A 25844-nucleotide genomic window follows, 5' to 3' on the forward strand; every position below is an offset into this window, starting at 1 on the left:
GTGATCTGAGTCTGATGCCACACTCAGGTTCAAGTTTGCATTTTTGGTGCATGTTGGTTTTGTTTTCCTCATTTGGGCCTTTTCTGGATGTGACCACCTCTGCGGAGAACATTATTCAAACACAACTGTTACAGAAAACACAAACACACCATGAATGACTTTTACAAAAACTGTATTTGCAAAAAAAATAAGTAAAATTTGCAACGTGAAGTCTGTTTTTTACAAAACCAGTGAAATTTACAAAAACAAAATGGTGCAGACTCATTTGTTGGAATCTGATGTAGTCTGACAAAATGACGTCAACACAACAACAGACAGACAAAATCAGCTTTAAAACAAGAGGTGAGTCGGTGAGAATCATAACAGTCTATCAGAGGAAGAATTCTTTTGATTTGCTTTTTTTTTTTTGTCACGTATATTACAGCGTAAGCAGGTTGGTCAGTAGTGGTCACTGCCTCAGCAACCGTATGTTCACCGTGGAAACCAGAGGTTCGGTCCTGCAGGGTTTTTTTTTTCCAGGAACCAAGACTCCTCACTTTACAGGACAATCCAGAAATGTCTGTCAAGACGTCCCTAAGCAAAACACTTAACCCTGAACATCAGCAATTGAACTTCTCATTTGGCGACAGGTAAGGACACCAACAGGAAACTTTTGGAAGCTCTGTTGTGTGAAGCAGCGAGATACTGACAAAAAAAATAATTGAATGCCAGCAGTCCTGCTTCTTGAAAAATCCCTTTTCGCCGTCACGACACAACCGGGGTGAGAAGTGGCCGACTCGGAGGCACTCGGTAACCACATGAGAGAAAAGACAAACAAAAAAACAACCTCAATCTTCTGTGGTCGGCAAAGTCAAAACTGTGAGGAATGTCAACGACAGCAGTCACTTTAAAACACTTCAGCCAAAAGACGCAGACGCCACTTTCATATTAGCTGAAGACTTCTCAGAGACGTGAGATGGGAGAGTGAAGCGCCACGAAAGTCTCCTTTCACCATCACTTACAGTCATAGTGCCAAGTCAGAATCCTAATCCATCAAGTAGTGATTGTAAAGTGTTAAGGCATGAACTCGTGACTACGCATACATGTCCCCACACGCACACACACACACACACACACAGACACACACAGACAGACAGACAGAGAGGACAAAACCCCTTCACAGAAGCACATGTACACGTACACACAGCAGTAGAATGTGGTCCATAAAAATATTGTTACAGTCGTCCCAATAAGCGACATCAGCCCGACAGCATAGAGAACAGATCAGATATTTTCACATTGACAATCAAAGGACAACTGATCGAATTTGGGATGGGTTTGTTTAACCTGATCGAAAGGCAAAAAGAAAAGAGACCAAAAAAAAAAGACAACAGGGACAAATATACAATGAGCATAAGGCCACAGTGTGGAAAATAAAGAGACTCGAGTGTTGAGAATAAAGTTGAAACAATGACAAATATGTTGTAATACACGGTGAATAAAGTCGGAAAAATTGAGGCATAATAATTTGAGAAAAAAGCATTTTGTCAATGAGATGAAACCAGTTGGGTTCAGTCCAAACTCGCTGGGAACAAGTAAAAATAGAAACTGTGGGCGGTCTGGACTTTCATGACATGCTCAAATGTTTTTTCCAATTTATTTGAGCAGCACAGTAACATTTTCCTTTTTTCATTTATGATTAAATCATTATCAAAATATAACTTTTTCAAAAAATATTTGGGTCCCCCCCCAAAAAATATTGCAACTTGTTTCTCAAAAAATATGACTTTATGCAAAAAATCTTGCCTTACTGTGGCCTTACTAATCAAATTTTAAAATCCTAATATTGCCATTTTTCAACATTTCACCAGCATTCCTTGGTAAAAAGATACTGCGGACTCGGATCTTGAGGATTCAACTGGGGTCAATATTTTCTTTTAATTTAAGATTCAGATTTTGAGGAAACTCTCTCTCAAACTAGAAAATAAGAATATTTAGTGTCTTATCTCAAAACATCACAGCTCCACCTGATTGTCATTCAGTCCATCGTTTCATTCGGCTCAGCTCATCCTGGCTACGAGTATGAAACATCGCACACATACACATTTGCTGAAAATGTACAGTTACCAGAAATTTCTAGGAAGTCTATGTTTTTGAAGCGAAACAAAAAAAGTGGTAGGGACAAAGTTTACCTACGTTCAGCCTGTCGAGGCTCGAAACAAACTTTGTCCTGCAGCAACTCCAGTCTGGGCACATACAAATCATACTGAGTTTTTCGGGAGTGGAAACTCAATTTTTCCCTCGTCTCACCTATATGAAAACAGCAAGAGGGCATTTTTAATGTTGTTTTATGAATCGACCATATCCACAGACAATAGAGGTAAATTATGCGGAAGTACGACAATAGGTGGAAGAGGTTGAAGTTACGGACAAAGGAAGTATTAACCCAGGAAGTGATAGTTCACCATCAGCAGGGGAACTGCAGTACAATGTGTCCACAGCTGCAGTATATAAGTGTGTAGAAAAGTATTAGTGTGTTTTGTGCAGCGTGTGTGTTGCAACCTCAGTTTTGAATTTGCAAAAGTGACTATTCCCGACAGGTGCCAAGCCTTTTATAGTTTGATGAAAGGAGTTCATTTTCAAGGAGCACCCGGCAGGTGGGATGTAGTCTGAGGTTCAGAATCAGAAACTTTCGTCTTTCAAATGCTACTCGGCCGAGGTCCGGTCGAAACGAGAGGAGTCTCACAGCAGCAGCTACACTGGAAGACGTAGAAGGAATGGAAAACAGCAGCGTTGGCCCAGAGAGGGGAATGTTCCTGCGGGCTGTGTATATGTGCGCCTCGCTGTCTTCGTTCCCTTGAGAGGGACGAATTCTTAAAAGAGCAACAACCTCCTTGATGCTCTGCAGAAATGACCGCTCATTGCTACATGGTACAGTGTGTAACTACAGATGTCAGTGGACAAAAGATGCCACGCGGGACAGAAGAGGGCGTGTAACAACCAGACCTGGGAGAAACCGTCGTTAATTCATTCAGCGCGCTGAGGGGCTGTGGGTGACGATTGAGCAACACTCGTCACTGGCGGGTGATATGAATCTAAACAAACCACTTTTCTTCCCCCTGATCTGTAAGCGTCCTCTGTGGGCCGTGTACAGAGTAAAAAGGGACTTGGTGGATGACAGACACCTACAGGTTGCTCCTTTTATGCTCGTACAATACGAGGTGGATTTATGGTCTGGCAGACGCATTAACTAGGCAATCGGACATTAATGGGTTCAATGCCGTAGCAGCAGAACACGATGGGCACTCCTTCACGTCAGCAGCTGACCATTTAGCGACAAGAGCCGCCGCTGTGTGTTTGATGAAGGAGAGCGATTGCATTACAAGGAAGCTGACGTGCACCGCAGAATGAAAACAACTCGCCGACTGCCTTCATGTACGCTTTCTACCTCAGAACCTTCCGTTTTCATAATCGAGTTACCAAACACCTCGGTGAAACCCAGCTGAGGCCTGACAATGCAGAGCATTCTCATACTTCCTCTGCTGTGAGGTTCTGTCAACCTTTTCTGCTTAACTGAGGTTAATGGTCAAAGCCTTTTTCTGGTCTGGTCTAAAAAAATTTTTTGAAATGTCCATAGTGTCTATTGTCTGTGTGCTGGAATCAACTGTGAGTGCAGCTTCTATCTTTCGTCAACAGTGCTTCAAAAAATCATCACATCTCACTCTAAAATAAACAAATCATAATAATAATAAAACAGAATCACAAAATAGAGATAGTAAAACATCAAAAGTGATACATCTCTCTATGTTCATTGTACTTACACAGGAAAATAAGAAGAAAATATGGGGACATTTCATCTGTAAAAAAAAAAAAACCACAACTCCAGTGTTTACCTTTTGTTTTAGTGTATGTTTTCTTGTTTAAAACAGGAAGCTAGTTTTTTTTTTATACGGCTACAAAATAAAAGTCCATCTGGCTCAGGTATGAGTCAGAACATTTCAGCCCTCAGTAGTAAGTTCTGGGTGTGACGAGGCTGGGATCCGTGGGTGGGTGAAGTCCTGGTAGAGAAGAAGATTGGGCTTCCAGAACGTCCAATAGTGAGATTAAAATGTCGCTCAGACTATCTCTACAATAAGCCAAGAGGCGCCTGGCTCCTTAAAAGTTTCTAACTCGTGTGCAAAACCCAACCTTCACACTTAAAATCCAGGTACGGTCCGAATAGAAACAAAATAAAAGCAGTCACAGTCCTTAATCTTTCCAGGTCAGGCCCTTCAATCAAGACTAAATGTTTATATGATATCAGATGAAATCATTCGGCAGTTTGTGGCTTCTCTGCTGCTCTCTACTTTCACAACTTAAAGTGAGAGGTCTCTCTCTCTCACTCACACTCACACACACACACACACACACACACACACACACACACACACACACACACACACACACACACACACACACACACACACACACACACACACACACACGCACACTCACACACACAAGCCATGAAATGCTGTCATTAACTGTTAGCAACATATTTTTCACACACGCACGCAATCATTTACACACTTGCCACAGCACTCAGAGTTTAGCCTGGGCACAGAAATCTAATCTGTGACCTCTGACCTCTGTGGGGGGGCACACATCTGTGTGCAAAAGTATTCCGTTGTTCGATTTGAACCTGCACACTCGAAGGTCTTAGTGTCACAAGTCTCATCTCATTCTGTTCTGCCTCATCAGAGGAACGATGCAAGATGGCGGACCCGCCTTCGCCAGGAAGGGGTGTTTGAGAAGCTCACTGGCAGGGCCCCTCTGGGCCGGGTCTCGCACCAGCATCCTGTCCAGGAAGCCCTTGAGCACGGGGGAGACCTGAGAGAAGGCAAGGAAATGTCAGACTTTGTGAAGACAATGTTAGATTGTGATTACATGATGACAGATTTACATGAGCACAAAAGTTTAAAAGAAATCCGTTATCTCTCCCACAGACTACATATATATTTAGAGCAGCAATAAAAAAATAAAAAATCTAATCAAATGAGTGCTGCGAATGGTGGTGCATTCAAGTGTGTTCAGTTTCTGTCTCTGTACCTTGTGCAGATTCTTCAGTTTGGGAGGCAGGTTGTCTCGAATCATCTTCATGGCTTTGAGCGGTGGCTCATTGAAGTACGGTGGCTCACCATCCACCATCTCTATGACCATGATACCCAGAGACCAAATATCCACCTGGAGGGACAGTGAAGGGACGGAGGTAAAACACAGGTCAACAAGACAAGGAGACATGCTCGTTCAGATGATCAAATAACGGTCAGATCCGGAGCAAACGTGTTACCTCTGGTCCATAAGGCAACCTGGAAATGAGTTCTGGTGCCATCCAGTACGGTGTTCCGACCAGAGACTTTCTTCTCTGCACTTCCTTAGACACCTGGGCACAGAAACCAAAGTCTGACAGCTTCACCTGGAGATAAGAGACAGTTGGAAGGCAGAGAAAAGAAAACAAAAAAGGTACAGGAATGTCAAGATCATTTTCATAGAAAGTACAGAACAAAGAAAACATATCCACCACCTTATTAACAATTTAACAATTTTAATGCTTGTCAAAGCAGGCAGAAAAAATTCCTGAGGCTGCTGTTGGGCTGACACTTATCTGAAGGATGTCTGGAATAGGGCTGCAACTAACGACTATTTTCATTATCAAGGAATCTGTTGTTTATTTCTGGTGTTTCCCAAACCTCGAGATTATGTTTTGTTTGGTCCACACACCAAAGTTATTTAGTTTGTTATCGTAGAGGAGGAAATAAACCAGAAAATATTCACTTTTAAGAAGCTGATTATCAAAATAGTGGCTGATTAATTTAGCAGGTGATTATTAATTGATTAATGGGTTATCTGTTGCAGCTCTAGTCTGGAGCTGAAGGGCAGGTGGTTGGCAGTAACTTATTCATTGTGCATATTATCATAAATTTGTTCAACATAGTAAATTTGACTTCTGATCATGGACAGAGGAAGAGAGGTTCACTGTGTTTCAGCTGCATAACGAAAATACTATTTGGATATCTGAGGCGCAGCTCGTTGTGCTTCACTAGTTGAGCAGTCTTATCTGTGAAGTCAAGCCTCGATGCCGCCTGCCACCCATTTCTGAGAACGTTTGCATATGGCTGCTTACCACCTGGACAGAGAACCAGCCTGAGGCAGCCTGCCGTCCTCCGCTGGCTCACAGAGAGAAACACGTATGACCACATGCACAAACACATACACTGTAACACCAACAAGCTGAGCTTCATAGGACTAAGACTTATCAACAAAGTTTTTCTATATATACAACCTCAACATTAAATGTGTTAATCAGCACACAGGTGCATTGTGACAACACAAAACACCAGCCCTACTGACGAGAAACAGTTCAGACTCTGTGTGGTTGGATTCTTCGGCAAGCAAAACCCCGAGCCAAAAGCTCAAACCCAGCCCGTAACATAACAGCTGGGGTTGTTTTTTTTATTTAGAAACCTTGCACTACTTTGAAATTATAAATGTCCAGTGTTTATGTATGTACGCACATCCAAAAGTTAGATGAAAATAAAAGGACACAAAGAAAAAAAAGTGTGAGGAATTATAAAACCTCATGTGAAGAGTCAATTTCCATCATCCAGAGGAATAAAGAGCATACACCCGTCACATACACGCAGGTGGGCCGAGATCACTTCATAACTGAGCAGAGTGACACTTCTCCTCTGAGAAACTTATTAGCTGGGACACGAGCAACATGGAGATGGAGGTGCTTTTTCTGCCCCACAGAGCATACGGATGTCGAAGAAGAACTTCGGTGTTACTCCGCAGGCCTTGCCTGGGCCTTGCACACAGCTGGAAGCAGAGACAGTGATGAGTGGAACCACAGACCTTCAAGACGTCAAACCACAAAAAATCATGAGCCAGCATCACATACACTGTGGTTTGCATGATGGCTCATCTTAGCAACGAATGTGTGACTTGCACATAGAAGGTAGGTATGCTGTTATAAATACAAAAGAAAAAAATCTACCCCAGGCTAACGTATTATAATTCCACCAACATGTGAATTCATTAATAATTTTAATAATTAATTACAACATTAATCATGTGAATTAAAAAGTAGGGGACAGATTGAGCCCACCATGGATGAAGTACAGAGTGAAAACTGTTGCTACTGACAGCCAACCTACAAAAATAGTTTACATCTTGATGACACGATGGTCATCTCTATGGGCATGTGCTGATTGGCTGAAGGTGAGTGAATAGGAAGCAGGATGTCGTACCCGGACCTGACATCTAACCCACTGAGTCACAGTGTCTTGTTCTCACTCGTCACCTCTGGGCAACGCCTGAAACACTTGAGTACAAACTCAAGTGTTAGGGGCAGAGACGTTGTATGTCCTTTGTTGACTTGAACCCACCAGTTGCTGAGTTCTCCTTTTCCCTGGTGTTGCTTTGCAACCATGTTGGTTTCGTAGAGCAGAAAGCAGAAACTTTCTTGTTTGACTCAGGCTCTACAGTCGCGGTTAACAAAGAGGTATTTAGTTCCTTTTCCCAGCAGACATTTTCCTTTTATTTATTTATTTTAAAAAGTGTCCAGTTTTGTCAGCGGCTGCAGTGCTGAGTTTGTACTTAATCCTGTGAGACAGAATCTGAATGGAAGTAAGCAAGGGGCGGCTCTCTGTTGATCATCTACATGCCACAGGCCACTGAAGAAAAAGCACTGATGTAGCTATTAACATAATAACTACGATTAATCTCAGCATTATGGGGTGAGCAATTCTAATCCAGTTCACTTGCAACATTAAGTCTCTCTCTAGAATCACTTACTCCACCTTTAATTATCGCTGCATTCAATTCGAGTGTTCCACTACTTTGCTCTGGTATTATGCATACCTAAATGGCTTACTAAAACATTGAAGTGGAACAGAGCCATGATCTATGTTATTAATGCTGTTGGTTCAAAATGTCGGCTGTAGAAAAGGCCCATTGTGCTCTTGTGCTGTTAAAAATGCTGCCTCAGCCACAGTGTTATGGTCTGACCTTTGTGCTGCTACTATATAATTTACTTTGTGTCTGTGAAATCACATTAAACTCTTCTTTGCTGTGACTGGTTGGCTCAGAAAGATTTTTTTTCCTGCACTCCTCTGAAATTATAAGAGAAAGCTTGTTTTAAAAAGAAAATCTTTTTTATAGCTTCAATGTCTTATAATAATCTGCTCTTCCTGCCAAGAAAGATCTGAGAGGCAGCTCTTAGTTGGGAGTGTGGTACATACCCGACCATCATGAGTGAGGAGGATGGAGTCACTCTTTATGTCTCTGTGGATCACACCCTGCGTGTGGAGGACAGACAACGCCTTCAGGACAGACAGACACACTGTGGCGATCTGCTCCTCGTTCATCCTGGAGAGGGAATGTATATGTCAGTTTTGGACCGTCACTGGACCGTCAGGTGTGAGAATTTCTCCAGACATGTTAAATAATTTGAACAGTGTGTCTATGATTAATCATTTGTAGAGATACAGGCAATCAAAAGAAGCAAATATCGGCAAAATCTGTCGTGTTAATCATTAAAGGACGTGCATTGTGCAAAAAAAAATGGCCTCTCTCTCGGTGAGGCAACACTGCCCCCTAATGGATGAAAAAAGCTTTTTGTGAGTGATGGATTAAATGAGGAAAATTTATAGAAGAAATAGAGAGAACAGTAACAATAAAGTGAGTGAGTAGGTCTTCATTAGAAAGTTAGAATCTTAAATCACATGAGAATACATTAGATAACATGGACTACAAGGTCGCGTGTCCACCCACAATGGTTAAAGCCCTTGAAAGTCACCTGTTGCTAGGTATATCGAAGTATGTATCTCAGGTATATATCTCGGCTCGGTTCTCACAGATTTTCTCTCTTTCTCACCTGGTGTGTGTCACGATGTCAGTCAGAGCTCCTCCCTCCAGGAACTCCATGACGACCCAGAGCTCGTCTCCCACCAGGTAACTGTTGTACATCTCCACCACGTTCTCATGGTGATAGTCCCTCATGATCACCACCTGAAGTTACCATGGAAAAAGATGAATATATTACTCATTAGAAAGAATGGCAGGGAGTACTTGCAGGTGGAGAGACTATTAAGTGTCTGTAAGGTCGATACTGCATTGATCAAGGACAGCAATAATGCTGAACAGACACATTGAAAACATAAGCTCAGTCAAATGTCTAACAAATAACGTGACCATTAGCTGTTCTGACCCACTTTGATTTTATTCAATGATTTATGACCTATAAAGTCTGCATGAGCGTGAGACAAGCTTTGTCACTGCTCAACTGATCAGGTGATATATTCCGTGATCTCATTCAGTGTGTTTGGAGTTCTTTGAATCACCGTTTCTACCAAATATCATTAACTAAATCATGAACTGTTACCTCGTTGAAGAGGAGTTCTCTGCGCTGCTGTTTCCTCAAGTCCATCTTCTTCACAGCGACCAGTTTCCCCGTGGTCTTCACTGTGGCTATACACACGATCCCTGTGGACCCCTCCCCAATCTTAATGTAGTGGTCCAGGTAGGTCCGGGGGTCGCCAGGATCCACCACCATCTGTAGCGCCGCTCTGAACTGCTCGTGGGAAACCCTCTGGGGCTCCCTCTGTGGTGAGCGGCCCTGTGACGGAGCACTGGACGCTGGTGGCCCAGGGGGCACTGGGGGCCTTGGAGCTGGAACGTTGGGGTGAGGAGTGTGTGGATGCTGGGAGGCGTCAGGGGTCAGGCTTGGGTGGGAAGTGTGATGAGGGTGAGGGTGACTTACAGGGGGCTTAGAGCTGGAGGAACCTCGGCTGGAGCCACTAGAGGGGCCATTTTGAGGGGAAGATTCATGGTATCGAACCGGCTAGAAGAGGGGAGACAGGAGAACGTCATCACAAACACACCAAGTGAAAAGCGAGAGGAAGGTGTCTTTTCAGGGTTGGCTATAACTTACACCATCAAAATATTTCCATATTAAGCGGGGACAATATATATTTAATCTTGTATAACACCGCATATCATTTTATTTTAGAATATCAAAATATCTTGGGTTTTTTAGCTTTATAGAGGAAAAATTAAATACCTGGCAAACAGTTACAGTCCGGCTCACTGATTAGCTAAATTGCCCGCAGTGGCCCAATACATATATGTAAGGGAAAATCTTTGATTATATCCAAAGTACATAAAACAAAAATGGAAGATGAACTGCCTTCAACACAGTTTCAATTTTCTTATTGAATAATTCTGTGAAGCACTTTTCACATCGAAGTTCTGTCTTTAAGAAAAAAAAGAATTTTTAATTGCATAAATCAGGACATTATCTCGCAAGAAGCACGATAAACAACTTCCAGAAGAGAGAACCGGGACAGAAGTAGATTCATCTGACCTGGAGAGCAAAGAGCACGTTGGTAACAGCTATCATCCATCAGCAGGCTGCTCAATTTGCACCTGTCTGCAGTTTTTCCTCTCAGTCAATATCTTCCCTTAGGGCTGCTGCCTATTGTTGTGCCTGTCCTGCTTGGGAACAGTCTGTTTCCATGCATCTGTCCCTACCTGTTCGGTGGGGCTGCGTCCGCCCTCGCTGTCTGTCCTGGGGTAGGTGTTAAATGGCCTTGTGGTCTGTTGGGCGCTCTTTATAACGCCCTCCGTTACTTGCAGGTTTGGCGTGCGTATGTTGGGCCCAGAGAGAGGCCTCTTGTCCCTGGGAGATTGGGGGCTGCCATCCCGTGTCATGTAGCTCGACTTTGGCCTGTGATCAGTGGGTTGATCCCTGCGGACCACCTGCTCCTGAGAAGAGGCATGGGTTGGATGACAAATGGAGCAGAACGTCAATTTAAGCAATTCCAAGACACTCAAACTTTGGTACTTTTCACCAAAATGAACAAGCCTTCACACACTTGCTCATTTAAGATTTCAAAATCAATAGCTGCCATTTTATTTAGAGTGAGGATAAATGCAAACAAGGTTAAGACTTAATATACTGGTTTAGAAGACTGCAAGGAAAAAAAGCCACGTTAGTCCAACAGCAATAAACTATTAAAGTAATGATTATTATCATCAACAAATGTAAAACTGTAGGACTGGTTTCATCTTTGACACAGGATTCATGTTTGGTTCTTACATGGTCCCGTGGCTCTCTGTCTCTGTGGGGGGGAGGTGGAGGGCCAGAGCCTGGTCTGTCCCTGTGGAGCTTGCCAGGTTCCTGGCCACGGGGCTGTTGCTGGGGCCGACCCTGGATTCCCTCATCCCTCTGAGGAGGACGGGTTGCACGCTGACCCTGGCGGGAGTCACCTCCGCCCTGGTGTTCTGGTCTAGGTCGGTGACTGAGAAGCAAATGATGCATAGATCAGTGCATATACGTGTGATACACGCTCAAGGGCTTGTATTGAAAAATTTGCTTTGTATCATAAAATTATCATGCCACATCTGTTTGACGTGTTGCTTATGATAAACGAGCAGAGATAAATATAAGATTATTGGTTGTTTGCTTGTTTTTTTTAAGATCATCTGTGCCTTCGCTCAATCAGGAGCAGCAGTTTAATACCTTACCCGTCATGTCTTTCTGGGTGTGAGTAGTGTCTGTGGTGAGGATCTCCATTCTCCTGCCCCCCTCCTCCTCCTCCTCCTGAAGAGCTAGAATCTCTGCGAGGTTGAATGGGAGGGCTTCCATGTCGCAGGGAGTTGGAGCGAGTCACAGACATGGTGTCAAACTCATCCAACAGCCAGGTCAGAGAGCCGTCCACCCCCATCTTGTTTCCACGTACAATTGCCTGGAGATTTTTGGGGAATGGGAAATACAGTTGATTGTGGATGGCAATGAGAGGTATATTAATTTAACAAAGGGTTTGTCAAACTGTGAATAGGCTTTAGTTTTGTCTTGTGAAAGTAACTATGCAAAGTGATTTTTGCATTTTTGTAGAAATTCAGAATTTACTGTTTGAATTAAATTTGGCTTTCGAAGGCCAAGGCTGTGCAATTCTAAATACAATTATATAATCTATAATCGAAATTCATTATGTAGCATGACATTGCACGTCAAAGTTTTAAATATCATTTAATCTTCGAGCATCACACCTTGCGCGGCTCGACAGTGGTGATAACAGTCGCGTCGATGAAGGGTTTGGGCCTTTTGGCCGTGTCTTCGATGAGCGATTGCCATTGCCGCGGCAACCCGACAAACTTCTGCTCATGCTCGTCAAAGTCTGTGTGCACGCGATGCTCAAAGTTGGATGGAGCTGAAATCTGGATACGAGACTTCTTCTTTTTGGTGAACATGTTGGTGGGCGGGGTGGCTGCAGCCTAGCATCAGACCTGCAGGGAGACAGAAGGAAAGAGAAAAAATAAATAAAATGCAAATTGCAAGGGGCATATGTAAAACACACCGCACGTACATGCACTTGCGTTATTGTATCAATTTTTAAAATAGTTTGGGTTAACAAGTTGCGAGTTGCTATCCATTTCAAAATAATGCAAGCATAATGATAGAAAAACTTGAGGTACAGCACACAACAGTAGCATCTGTTTGGCTTCAGGTTCTTAGTGTCACACTGCTATGTGTTAGTGGCACACCCCTGCCCCTTTTCCTCCTATATCAAGTCAAAATGTTTCCTGTGGAAAACAAATGGAAGTTTCATAAATTCTGTACTTTTGACAAAACTACTGGTCTCCCTCTAAACCGGGTTGAAATGTCAGTGGATAACAAAAGAGACACTCCCAGTGGTAAAACAGGGCCGTCCCTGTGATCTGTGTATTATGAGCAGAAGCAGGCCCTGCTGGGCGGCTGAGGAGAGCGGAGCAACATGAGAGGTGGGGCAGTTGGCCTGTGAAATTTTGCTACACTCTTTCCTACAAAACACTGTGTCCCACACATTTACTCTTGAAAAGGAAAGAACAAAAAACAAAGGGAAGCTAAAAACGAGGTCATGAAAAAGACACGGGGATGCAAGTAGCAGAAAGGGACAGGCGGATGGTGTGCGGGTGAGCTGCGTGAGGGCGATTTGACATTAGTCATACTGCCAAGTGTAGACTCTGCAGTGTTAATAAAGTCTTTCACAGCGGGAGTATTTCAAGTCTAGCGGGACACACCCAGGAACAAACTGAGAGAAGTGAGGTTCACTGCCAGAAAACGCAGCCTTGACAGCGTCAACGCAGAACTTCAACACAGAACCATCTCAAACAGCACAAAGGAATCTGGAGAAATTGCCAGTATCAACATTTATCATGTGTGCTAGAATGTTTATTGTCATTTGTTGAGAACAAGATGAAACAAAATGAAAGCAAAAAAGCGAGAAAACAGGAGAGAGCTGTGACAAAATTAGAATAAATACAAAACCAAGTGTATTCATGCAATAGTGATCAGCAACACTGCAAAGTGCAGTTCGGTCCATATTACGACACATCTTCAGTGATCTCTCTGGGAAAAAAACAGGGCTCATCTCCACCCAGCCGTCAGCTCTGGTTTCTGTTGCCATTAGCAAAACTTTCTCAGAACAGCAAGCGAAGTTACAACACTAGTGATAAATGCCTCATTCCACTCATAATGAGTCTGGTGACAATGGGAAAGAGGCACATAAATCACTGTAGAGGCCCATCATTAGTGTTCAACTGCGACAGCAATATAATCAATCAATGCATCTGTACTCTGGAACATAGATAGTTACTATGGCCTTAAGTATGGAGGAAATGAATCAAGTCTGGAGGAGGTGGCTGGAGAAATGATATTACCTACAGAGGACAAGAACAAACCAGTATGTGAGGCCTCCGATGATTAGATATACAACTGGAAGGATGGGAACAGTATGAGCTGGAAGGGAATGGCTTGAGTCCTAATTTCTTATTGAAAACACAAGGAGCTTTAACTGTAAATCAGTATGAAATATTGTCATGTGGGGACTGAGGATGACGTCGAGTGCGTCATATTTACAGACAGTTGTCTGGCTGTAAATCTCAGAGAATTGTGGCTTTCAAATCCTGAGAAGTTTCGCTGCAGCTAAAGACATTTGGAACTCAGAGTTAAAAAGTATGTCGGCGAAAAACAGGACTGTACTGCCACTCTCAAGCACCGAGAAACAATAAGGCCAAGTGACGACAGCAAACAGATCACAGAAATTTACTCACTAGGTGGCAAGCACATGGTTGACTGTAGTAGTACTGTGTGGGTGGAAATGGGGGGTTTTTATAACCATCAGGAGATAATAACATCAGAGAGGTAAAGAAATTGATGCCAGCAGAACACAAGATACCACCCATTCAGCCTAGAATGGAGTGACATTGTAAATATATTCTGAATTGGATGACTAAAGTCACTTTAATCCAAGCCTGAATGAACAACTCATAAGTGCATTCAAATTATTGTTTTTTATTATTTGTGATAGATTTTCCCAAATGACACCAGCTTCGGACCGACATTAAGATAGTCGAGCGGGTGTCAGGGGCACAGGTGAGCTCCAGGAACACTGACCAGGAGAGTGATTGACAGCTTCAGCAGGTGTACAGTCCAACCCCCAACGACCCAGACAGCCCGGGGGGCTCAGTCTCCCATGCCCCCCCCCATATCCCTTTCGTCACAGGAAAATGGGAGCAACAGTTGTCTGCTCCTCATGGCCACTTAGATTTGTAATTTTTTAAATTTATTTAATGTCTTTCCTGCGTGAATTAAATGGAAATGTAGAGACCAAATTGACCGTCCAATCGCTCAGACAGCAAGCACACAAACCATTGGTGGAGCTGACTGAACGCCCCATTTCTATCAGGGTTGATTACAAGTCTCTGCATGTTCCGTTTGGATTCTGATCTTTTACTGTAAAAAAAAAAAAAAGAAAAAAAAAAGAAATATCATCTACAAATAAATCTGCAAGTTCTGACAATGCAACCGAGTTTGTTTCCTGACAAATACAGAACACAATGCAATGTTAAACCATTTTACAGGATGAAATTAAATGTATTTAATACTTGAGATTAAGATGTTGGGACAAATTGTTTTTTCCACATTGTTCCTGTAGGTCTGGAGTATTTTGCTTAAGTTGTTACCTGTGTGTGACAGTAAAGGTTCACACAGATCAGGAGGTGAAGTTCAAATGTATGTTCTGTAAATAAGATTTGGCTCCAGACATATAAAATCTTACAGAGAGCTGAGTCTAAAACAGAAAAAAGAAGTACACTGCTGCACCCAGCCACCCACTCGAGCAGTGTTAATGTTCTCTCTTGCGCGCGCACACACACACACACACACACACACACACACACACACACACACACACACACACACACACACACACACACACACACACACACACACACACACACACACACACACACACACACACACACACACACACACACACACACACACACACAGATTAAACCACAAGCTTTAAAAGGGCCCCTCCTCTCAGAGAACAAAACAAGAACAAAAATCACAGTAGTAATAGTTTTGCCGTCTCCTCCTCCCTCCCACTCAAAATCCGCCACTCTCTTATCACCCCCACCCTCAATCTACCCAGTCTCCCTCTACCCCGGCCGTTCCCCTCAATCTCTCCCTCCCTGCACTCCTTCCCTCTTTCACAGTCTCCCACCCTTCTCCCATTTTCCCTGTCTCTCTCCTGACCACCAACACCCACCCCCCAACCCCCCTCTCCTCTCCTTGTGTTGCTCCACTGCGGCTCATGTATGCCTGGCTGAACAGTGAGAAAGCCTGTCCGGTCAGCGGGCCAGAGCCAGGCTGATGAGCTCTGGATGAAGCTGCTGTCCTCTGGCCTGATTCAAGTATTGCACATGGGTGGTCCGCACTCGGAAAGACACCATCAGTCACAACAACACCGTTTAGCTGCAATGATACAGTTGAATATGAAACACTTCTGTATACAAACCAGATCCAAATTCATGAGGGCAGTGAATTTATTGGGTAACATCATTTTCGATTCTTCTTCTTGATCACTAAAAGCAATCCTAAACCTACCCCATCATATTGGCCACAACCCATCATAGTTAAGGAAAAGTTTTAAAAAAAAACTATTACTTTGAAAAAAACTTAATTGGCAATGACAGAGAGGGTGGACCACACATTTCCTCCCTCCACTCTAATGATTTTTTGTGTGGCTCCATTGAGTCAAACCATACATATTTATCTTCCCAAGAGGACACTGAAAAGCCTCGGGGTTGAGAGGGCCAATGTAAACACACTTCAAAAAGCCAAAATAAATCTTCTATAGCCATGGAGGATTTCATCTTATTACACCAACATGTGACAAAGCAAATAAACCCATATAATGACTTGTTAGCTTGCAGTTGTATGATGAAAAACATGAGCAAAAACTGAATCTGTGGAGACCAGCCACTGTAGCTGTTTGAGCAGATCATCCCTTTCATTATATTAAAAAACTTATTTACAAACCACCTAGTTATAGTCACTCAAAACATAACAGGGAGGATACTGATTCTTAATTTCAGTATTCTGAATATGTAATTTGAAGAAAATTATTTATTTACCACAAATCAGAGGCCATTAAGTTTTTCTGACTAGACCCTGTGTCTATTGCAAAATACCAATGCTTGGGAATAAGTTGAATCAACACATAGAAACCCTCTTTGTTTTACATACAGGCAACCAGGAGTGTAAAATCTCATTATTTTACAGCCGACCACTTCCAGAATTGAGACAATGAATAGCCTCTGAATGATGGCTGGTCACCTAACAAAGCAGCTGGTAGAATACACAAAGTTACCTGTCAAGACAGAAATATTAAAATGGCAGAAATTCACTATGTTAATTTAGCATACTTTTTTGCCTAAGTGGTCCTTTAAGGTTGGAGCACATTAAAAATGAGAAACAACTACACAGGTAAATAAAGAAAGAAAAAATACCAAGGCAGCAGCAGCATATTTCAGGTTACCATTGTTGTTGTGGTGCTCCTACATTAGCTTGCTGCTGCTGCTGAATCAGTAGAGATACTTAATAGCCTGTTCTCTCACTACTCACACACACACACACACACACGCACACGCACACACACACACACACACAGGACAACAACACTCTCTCTTTCTCTTTCTCTCCATGTTCCCAGATTTATGAAGGGCTGTGCAAACACACTGTACACTGTTTGACCTTGGAGCTACTGACTGCTGTAACCAGGCCGATGCTTGTTCACCAAACTGCATGTGAGGCATCCATGCTGCACAGTGGGTCTGCTTACATCTGTCTACTATAACAGTTAATGAGTCGGTTAAGATACGGAACGGTTCGGCTGGCTATCAGCTGCTTTGATGGAAGGTTGACGTTTTGGGAACTTGAGCGGAATAACCGGCTGACGAGTTGATGGCCAGCTGACGTTGGCATTACAAGATGTCCCACGCATCAACGGGAAAAAGCGACTGTAAGTCCTTTCTTTAGAGCAGATGCACCCAGAGGACCATCTGGTCAACATCATCACACTCATAGAGTATGCTCCTCGTCATTCAGAGTCCTGCCTCACACAGCTTGTCAACACGGGAGTGAGAACCTGGGCTTTCAATAGTTATCACTCTTACATGTTCGACATCAGCTGGGACCGCATATCAGAAACTCATCTCATGACCGAAGAAGTGAAATACGAAATGTTTGGAGTTGACATTTTGATGGAGTGACCGTGATGCAAACCATACCTCATTGTATATTCTGGAAAAACAATAATCACTGAGGAGCAACCTGAAATCAGTACACTGATGGTAACTGATACAGATGAGAATTATCTCTATTAATATCTATGACCACAATTATGAGAAGTACAACTCAAGAGAGAAAATCAAATCAACTAAATGTGTAGGGAGAATTTAAATATTTGCTTTGTGAATGTTACATGGACTGTATTCATATAGCGCTGCACAAGTGTTATCGACCGCCCGAAGCACTGGTGGGATAAGAGACCCATTCACACAACCTCTCTACACACAGCGCTTTTGCTGCCACACATCTTTCTCACACAGCCGCCGGGGGGCAACTTAGGTTGAAGTGTCTTGCCCGGGGACACTTCGGTATGCGGACTGGAGGAGTTGGGGAATTAACCATTGACCTGCCGGTGTCAGTGACAGAGACAACCAAAGCTGTGCATGCATTTCACAATCTTGACATTGGATCCAAACCAGCATTCAGAACTAAATCATATGCTCTACAATAACAGATATCTCAGAGGTTCCGCAACCACATTCTTTGAAGCTGAAACAAGAACAAGCAGATATCGCTTATCAAGCACGTGGAGGCCCATCCTCTCTATGTTTATCTCAGACTAGGAAGTTCTTTTGTTGAACAACCAAAATAAAACTAAAAATGCATGGAACAAACTTCCTGCGCACGAGAGCACAAGTACCAAACTTCCTACTGAGCCTGACGACAACAGCACATTCCCACCGCCACCCGCCTCCATCTCCATGTGTCACCTACACTCGTGCACAGAGAGACACATGACCCGGACAGCCGAGTCCAACAGCTGTCTTGACGGGAGAAATATGATCAGAGGTTTGAATGGCACCGGGGAGAAAGAGGGAGGGAGGAGACAGAGAGAGACAGTCACACACAGACAGTCGGCTCCCAGCAGTCGCTGTCACAGTTATCAGCCCTCACGCCAGGCAAACAATACAGTTGTTATGTTGATTCCCCCCCCTGACTCACAGTTAATCCTTGCTGTGGGACTTTTTGTGCAGGCGCAGATTAACTTTTCCAAACGTCCCAGAAACGCAGCACCAGAAGGTTGTTGGGTTTTTTTTTACCCTCAACTCGTTCACACGCGACACATAACCAGTGTCCGTGTGGCGACGGATGAAACGTGTCGGCGGATACTCACTTTGTTGTTGTTGTTGTTGTTGTTGTTGTTGTTGTTGTTGTTACAGTCGCGGCTCCTCTTTGTCCAGCCAGCGGCCGACACGCGATCCACCTGATCTCATGTCGGAAACGCGGCGGAGGACGAGGGAGCGACGCTGTTTCCGCGAAGATACTCAACTCGGTCCGGCTCGTCGGACGCGTCGTTACGTGATCGCAACAAAACAACAACAAAAAACAACAACAACAACAACAACCCGAAACGGCCACGATAAGAGATAAACACACGCGCGCACACGCGTCCAGACTCCACGGTGCTGTCGCTCGGCGCTGCAAACACAAAGTGTGTCGCATTCCTCCGGTTTCAGCAAAAGAGCGGCCCAGTATCGTGACGTCACCGGGGGGGGGCGGGGTCCTGTCAAAAGTTATAAATAGTTGTCAAGACCGTTGTGAGTCTGCCCGTGAGAGACGCCCGCTGCTTCACGATCGATCCGCCCGCTGGTCGTTTCCTCGGTTAGTCGTGACACATGTCTAGAACTTGTTAGGAAACTGGGATTACAAAGAAATGGCCCCAGTCGAGTTTCAGAGTGTTCTGTTTCGTCAGACACACGTTACAAACCAATCTGTCCCCGTGGCGTTAAACGAATCGGACATTAAGTCCCTTTCTACCGACTTGCTATCACGTGATGTCGTCTCTTCATATCTGCTTTCAAACAGGTTTTTTTTTATCTCGTACTCTTCCTGTTGTTTTTTTTTTATCTTCCCTTCTTCTTCTTCTTCTTCTGTGTTATTGTGTGCGCGCCCCGGAAACTGTATTGTTGGTGTTGTTTTTATGCGAACGCACATTGTGAAGCTGCTTCTTAAAAGGTGCTATATAAATACAAATGATTAATAATATTAAGACCATGTTAATAGAGATGTGGCCTTGATTATTCATAAAACACATTCATTTAACGACATTTGTATCATAGTTTGACAGTATTTTCCACCACGTCGATACACGATTTCAGGAAAATGGTATCTTAAGTGATACATTTATCTAATAATGAAAATAAGAAAATGTATTTAAAAAAAAAAGTGATTCTGTAATGACTCACTTTGGCTCAACAACTATTGCTATTTTTGGCAGTTTGAGACAACAGCAGGATATTATGGAATACCATGTCGACCTGCTCACATAAACATATTATATCACCAAAGTCACAGAGATAGTGAGCCATGGCCAAATGAAAAAGACACATCATCGTGAACGCAAATAATGATGATGTGGGCAACTGTGATCGAGGAATCATTGCAGCGTTGTCGGTTTAATCACATACATAAACATTTCCCCACTTCCTGGGGAAAAGGAATAGATCTTTGACTTTGTGTCTGCCTTGTTGCTGGAAGTGCTGCCAATATAAAAAGCCCCTTCATGGCTTTAACAGACATCCAGTTAAACCAGGAGATATAAGATACCTATTATACTCCACGGGGCTCCGAGTGGCTTCCCAAGTAAAATAAAATGCAGTATACCAGTTTTTATGGATGTCTTATTGACACACTAATGACTAACTTTACAATCATCATAAAAGGTATTTCCGCTAAATGTAAGGGAATCTGTAACTGAATGAATAAAATAAACCATCATGCTTTAATATTGCATAAACCAACCTTCACAGCAAAACACAGCTTCTAATAACAGTTCATTTTCAAAGCCAGCTAAAGGGAGAACTGCGGGACATATCTATTTGCTTCATTATCTATTATATAGTATCTAAGAGACTACAAGGTGTTAGCTTCAAAAAGGCTTGTTGACGTCCCTTGGAGAGAAAAAATACATCAGGAACAGGTCAATTCAATGTATCAAGAGCCAGAAACGCAACCAATCTGCCAATCCCGAGGCAGAGTTCAAACAAAGCACACAGTCTTGCAGCCAATAAGGGCTGACTTCCAGAAGCAGGTTGTGGAATGTGGAAAGGTCAATGATAAAGGCAGCAGAGAGAAAGAGAGAGAGAGAGAGAGAGAGAGAAATGTCGGAAACACAAGCTATTTTGTGCAGATTTCAGCTCACTCACTTGCTCACACACACACACGCACACACGCACACAACACTTTGGATCTTTGCCTGCACTGATACAGACCGAGACAGAAATATTTTTGTCAAGTTCATGAGCTACCCAAGTTCAAGGATGAAATGGAAGTTATGTCACCTCAAAAAAAGAATGAAAAAGCATTTAAACACTGGTGCAATAGAAAAAATATATATAAAACACTAAGAAAGGTTCTGAGACAGTTAAGACAAGGCATCCAAAATACGAGCTGTCTGAAGTATATTTGACAATTAGTGACAGTTTCACAAAAGAAATCTGACAAATTGTAACCCAATTCAATCGATTTTGGATTGAAATAAACATAAGAAGGAAACTAGTCTGAGGCTTGGCACAGTAAAGGTTTGGAGAAAGGATTTGACTGTACATGTTGGGGTTGGGCAATCGAGAGGAATTGTCAGGCACTGCCAATTTCAAAATGTCTGAAGTTCAATTTAAAGTACAATTATCCCCAACATAACAACCTTTTTTTATTATCTCAAAACAGAGATCAAAAAGTCACATGACAAGTCTACTGATTGTTAATGGTGATTACTGGGTTGAAGGATGAGATAAGTGGACGTCCCCCCTCACTAACAAGTACACCGGCTGGCTAAAGAGCTATGGTCATTTATTGGTGTTAAGGTGAGGCATCAACCCCGAGCATGAATGATAAAAGTGGCCATCACCACATGACGTACAAAATCTGAGTGTCTCTTCTGTGTGTACTTATGATCTTTAACATCCTAAGGCGAGGCAGATATATGGTGATCTGTACAATCTGACGTTGTGCAACGTTAGGGTTATGTTAAAGATCAAAGTGCACTATAAAACACAGCCTAGCATCAGCCATCAGCTGCTGCACCAGCGCAGTGACGGCATGTTGTTGAAAACAGACACAATGAGGTAACATTGTTGTGAAAGAAGTCACACACAACACGTCAATCTTCCCTGTCATTAGCGGGGCCAGTCATCGCTCCATCATGGGGTTGGAGATGAACTGTCTGCAAGACATTCGGCCAAACACAGCAGACGTGTGAATGTTATTCACATTAGAGACACAGTGGAGGTAAGAAATTGCGACCAGGCGCTAAAAATCCTTGTAACACTGGCTGTGAAAATATGTCAAGGAAAGTGATCATTAAACACTTCCCTCCTTCTTCAACAGCTAAGTGACAAATATTCAAAGTCTGACTCTGGACATTGTCATGTCAAAAAATATTCCAGTTTTCCAGTAGTTCCCTCAGAGATCCCTTCTTGGACTGGTTAAGAAAATCTAGAACCTTCTTTGAAAATAGCATAACATTTTTTATGTTTTGATCAAACTCAAAAGGATGAATGATAATGGAACGTGATTCAATTGCAGGGTCTTGAGAAATAAAAGTGCATCTATTTACAGACAGAGAGCTGCAACAAAAGACCTGCATGCATCATCCGGAATCTTTGCGCATTATTAGAGTGACATTTTTTTTAAACAAACAAAAAACGCCTTTTCCCCCTCTTGTTTCGGCTCCCACTATAACATTAGTCCATTCTCTTGCATTGCAACACCAGTACAACTGAGGCGATACACAGCCGCCATGATCCAGAACTCTCTGTATTGTGTGCGTCACCATGGAGGTGCAGGCCCAAGCTTGATTTTTTTTTTTCCCAGCTGAAATGAAAACAACTGTTCATGCAAACACAAGAACAAAAACTCCTCACTGTTGCTGGATTCAAAGAACAAGACAAATAGGGAAAGAGCAAACTGAGTATTGTTATACAAGGCTCCACCGGTGGGTAAAACCGTGACCAACAATGAGAGCAATTTTGGGCTGCAGGGACTGTTTCATTCGGTTTATTGTCTTGGTCTATAAAATGTCAACAACAACAGTGCAAGATGCCATCACAATTTAATAAAGCTTGCTTTGTCTGTTCAAAATCCAAATATGTTCAATTTACCGTAAAATAAACCAGGGAGTAGAAGCAAATCATCATATTCATATCATATTTGAGGAGTTGGAAGCAGAAAAAGTTATAAAGTAAATGAATAATTTATCATCAAAATAGTTACTTTACTTTCTGTAAATTCATTAATGGACTAATTGTTTCAGATCTAAAGAAAATTACACAAAGCTCGCCTGAAACCCTGATTTGGTGGTTGAAACTAAATGGCTAACATAGGTCAGTTATTGTTATGATATATTGAATATTATTTTATTCATACGGTGTTCTTGCCTCTGTTCCTGAGCACCTAGAGGGTTTTGTTGATGTTGGCTGCTGCAGTCATTCCACAGAGGATTTTTGTTCTTCCTCCAAGGCAATAAGCCTGGTCCTTTCTCCCCGTTACAGGGAAGACTCATAATGTAGGTCCCCCGCCCCCTCTAACCCTTCTCTTCCCCACCCAGGACTTATTTAATCTGTTTCCAGTCAGCTAATCTTGATCCACTGTCTGCAGGCACTTTAAAGTTGTTGTTTTTTTTTGGATGGGTTGAATTTTAAAGGAAATGTCAAGGAGCAAGCATAGCCATTTTATGTGAATTTGTCTTAAAATGCTGTAATATGTATGGTTAGATTATTAATTTATCTTGTCCAAGATCATTAAAGAAATTAAGGAATTCAGCAGACATTAACCAAAAACAAAACAAGAGACAGAGAGTATGAAAGAAAAGTTCATCCACACAAGTTCTTCTTGCTCTCTTTTCCAAAATGTTTTTTTGAGGTGGAGCAGCGGAGTTTTTACTTTCAGTGCTCCACTGCTGTTTTCTCTCAACAGATCTGTCTTCTTTATTTCTTTTTGCTGAATCTGGCCCAGTGTTGGCTCAGCACCTGGCCTCCACCCTTCACTCTCTGGACTCTCCAAAAGCTCCCACACCTATCTGGACGCATCTTTGCTCTCTTTCCCTCTCTCTCGCTCAAACTCTCACACACACCGTTTTTAGCCAATGCCATCTTTTTCTGTGAAATCTGATACCAGGAGGAAGATGAGAGACTTAATGTTTCCATGTTTGCTCATGCTCTGCAGCATAAACTCAACCAACAAGGACACAATGAGGAAAAGTACCACTTATTTGTTCATGTGATGAAACAAATTAAGACATGGTTATGAATGGCCATCATTAATTACCAGAGATTAAAGTGACATGTTCAAACGAATCACCAAGTCTTATCAGCAGCTCGTTCGCTTTCTCTCCCTATAACTAGCAGAGGTCTGGTTACTGTACAATTTTACATGTTCATTTTTCTCCATGTGTCACCGTATTTAAATAATGTGCTAAAAAATATCAGACAATTTGAATCATGAAAATCTTTCCCATGCATGTCGATATTTCCCAGAAAATAATAATAACAATAAATAATTATTATGATAATAATGGTAATAATAATAATAATAAAGACTATTATAATATTGACACAATCCAATAACTGTGTTTAGTAAGCTGTATGCCTCAAGGTATCGTCAAGCTTTGATTCAAATATTATTTTTCTTAATTTGTAAAAGAAAAAGGAACAAAAAAATCACCTACATATAGAGAAACTGGCTAAATGTGTAATCTATCAGGAAAAGAATATATACAAACACATAGAATGACATGCAATCTGTATTGGACCAATGTCCGAACAATGGTGCAGCACAGCCGGATAATTTTATTTTCTCTTTCCACACTTTTAATAACAAGGAAACTGAAGCAGAAAATGGAACCAACAATGTCTGACAATAAACTACCACGCACTGCAAACACTAACTCCAATGTGCATGGAGCTTGTTCATACGACCATTCACAGCTTTAGCCTCAGCTGCCATCTCATATGTTGATGTGAAAGCTGTGTGAATTGCAGCTGTGTTTGTCCCTCTCTCCCTCTCCCCGATGGACCCCGAGGTCAACTCACATCAAACTAATGATAACACCCCTCCTCCCAACAGCTCTGCCCCCTGCTGGACTTGCCTGTCGACAGTTATCTACAGTTCCGACTGTCTCCGCCTTCGTGACTTGACTTCTCCTGTGATAAACACCCTATGTTTGAACTATTAAGAGTGTAACCACATCTTCAATGGCTCCCTTCAAGCTGAAAATGTTGCTGTTGTTCACTTTGCTCCCAGAATGTGGCGTCTCAAACGCAGCTCATTTTCCCAATCAATTTCTTAGTTTTGATACTAGTGAATCAACCATGGGACACGGACTGACTTGTGAGTGAATTTGGCAGACCATAGCTAAGAGTCTAATTTTAATAGGAAATAGGAAATAACTGGATAGCAGGGAGGGGTGCACAGAGCTAATTGAAGCCTCATGTCTGGACGAGAAGGGGGGAAAAAGCATATTGCTTGAAAACTAAGTTTATACAAAACATCACATGGTGCCCTTGGCAAAATAGTTAAACGCACAGCAGCATGAAGTTTAATATTCACTTACCAATTTATTTAGAAAAGTATTGACAGCATGGGACCCCGGCAGAATTCTCTGCCCATTGTTCGCAATACGGAGTTACAGTGTTTTCCTCCTGTTTGGGCAGCAAAATACTTAATGCTTGTGTGGCCATGACAGATATGGAAAACATTTATGCGATGGAGGAGTGTTTCAATTTGTTTGTTTTTCATGTTCAATTAGTACACTTCACAGCTGACAATCTGAATTGTTTGACAACTTCCACCAAGCTTTACAGCTCTTTGAATTCAATTTGAATTTACTGTAAGGATAGCCCCTTGAAATGCACCATCTTGTGGGGGGTCCCATTAACACAAAATAAATTTATCCAACACATATATACAAACAAAAACAGCAATACATGACCAGCATAAACAACAAGAACAGAGACGAAAGACAGCTCGCTCATTCGCCCCCCCCCCAGCCCTCAACTGAAAAAACACAATGACCCGGATAAGAAATAAATCAATTAAACGAATAGCATCAGCATAAAATCCAGTGGGAGTAGTTTGACTGGCAAATGAGGAAGCATAAAAAGTTGTTTTTAGATGAGAAAATAATGAAGCCCTGAAGTCCTGAAGC

General features: G+C 42.4%; 1 protein-coding gene across 8 annotated transcripts in view; it reads right to left on the reverse strand.

Annotated features, from left to right (window-relative positions):
- Positions 1-155: 155 nt before the first annotated feature.
- The window catches only part of pak4 (p21 protein (Cdc42/Rac)-activated kinase 4), a 33713-nt gene continuing 8024 nt past the window's right edge, over positions 156-25844 (reverse strand). For 5 of the 8 annotated variants that reach the window (XM_035623712.2, XM_035623711.2, XM_035623714.2 and 2 more), the window contains 10 exons: positions 12073-12309; positions 11548-11768; positions 11120-11321; positions 10552-10785; positions 9404-9862; positions 8897-9030; positions 8262-8388; positions 5309-5434; positions 5068-5202; positions 156-4848 (listed from right to left, as the gene is read on the reverse strand). In XM_035623712.2, the coding sequence (XP_035479605.2) occupies positions 4693-4848; positions 5068-5202; positions 5309-5434; positions 8262-8388; positions 8897-9030; positions 9404-9862; positions 10552-10785; positions 11120-11321; positions 11548-11768; positions 12073-12273 (1995 nt within the window). In that variant the 5' untranslated portion in view covers positions 12274-12309 and the 3' untranslated portion in view covers positions 156-4692. The other 3 variants (XM_047335788.1, XM_035623716.2, XM_035623715.2) reach the window with 3 other exon arrangements.

The sequence above is a fragment of the Scophthalmus maximus genome, chromosome 11, assembly GCF_022379125.1.
Source record: "Scophthalmus maximus strain ysfricsl-2021 chromosome 11, ASM2237912v1, whole genome shotgun sequence".
NCBI lineage: Eukaryota > Metazoa > Chordata > Actinopteri > Pleuronectiformes > Scophthalmidae > Scophthalmus > Scophthalmus maximus.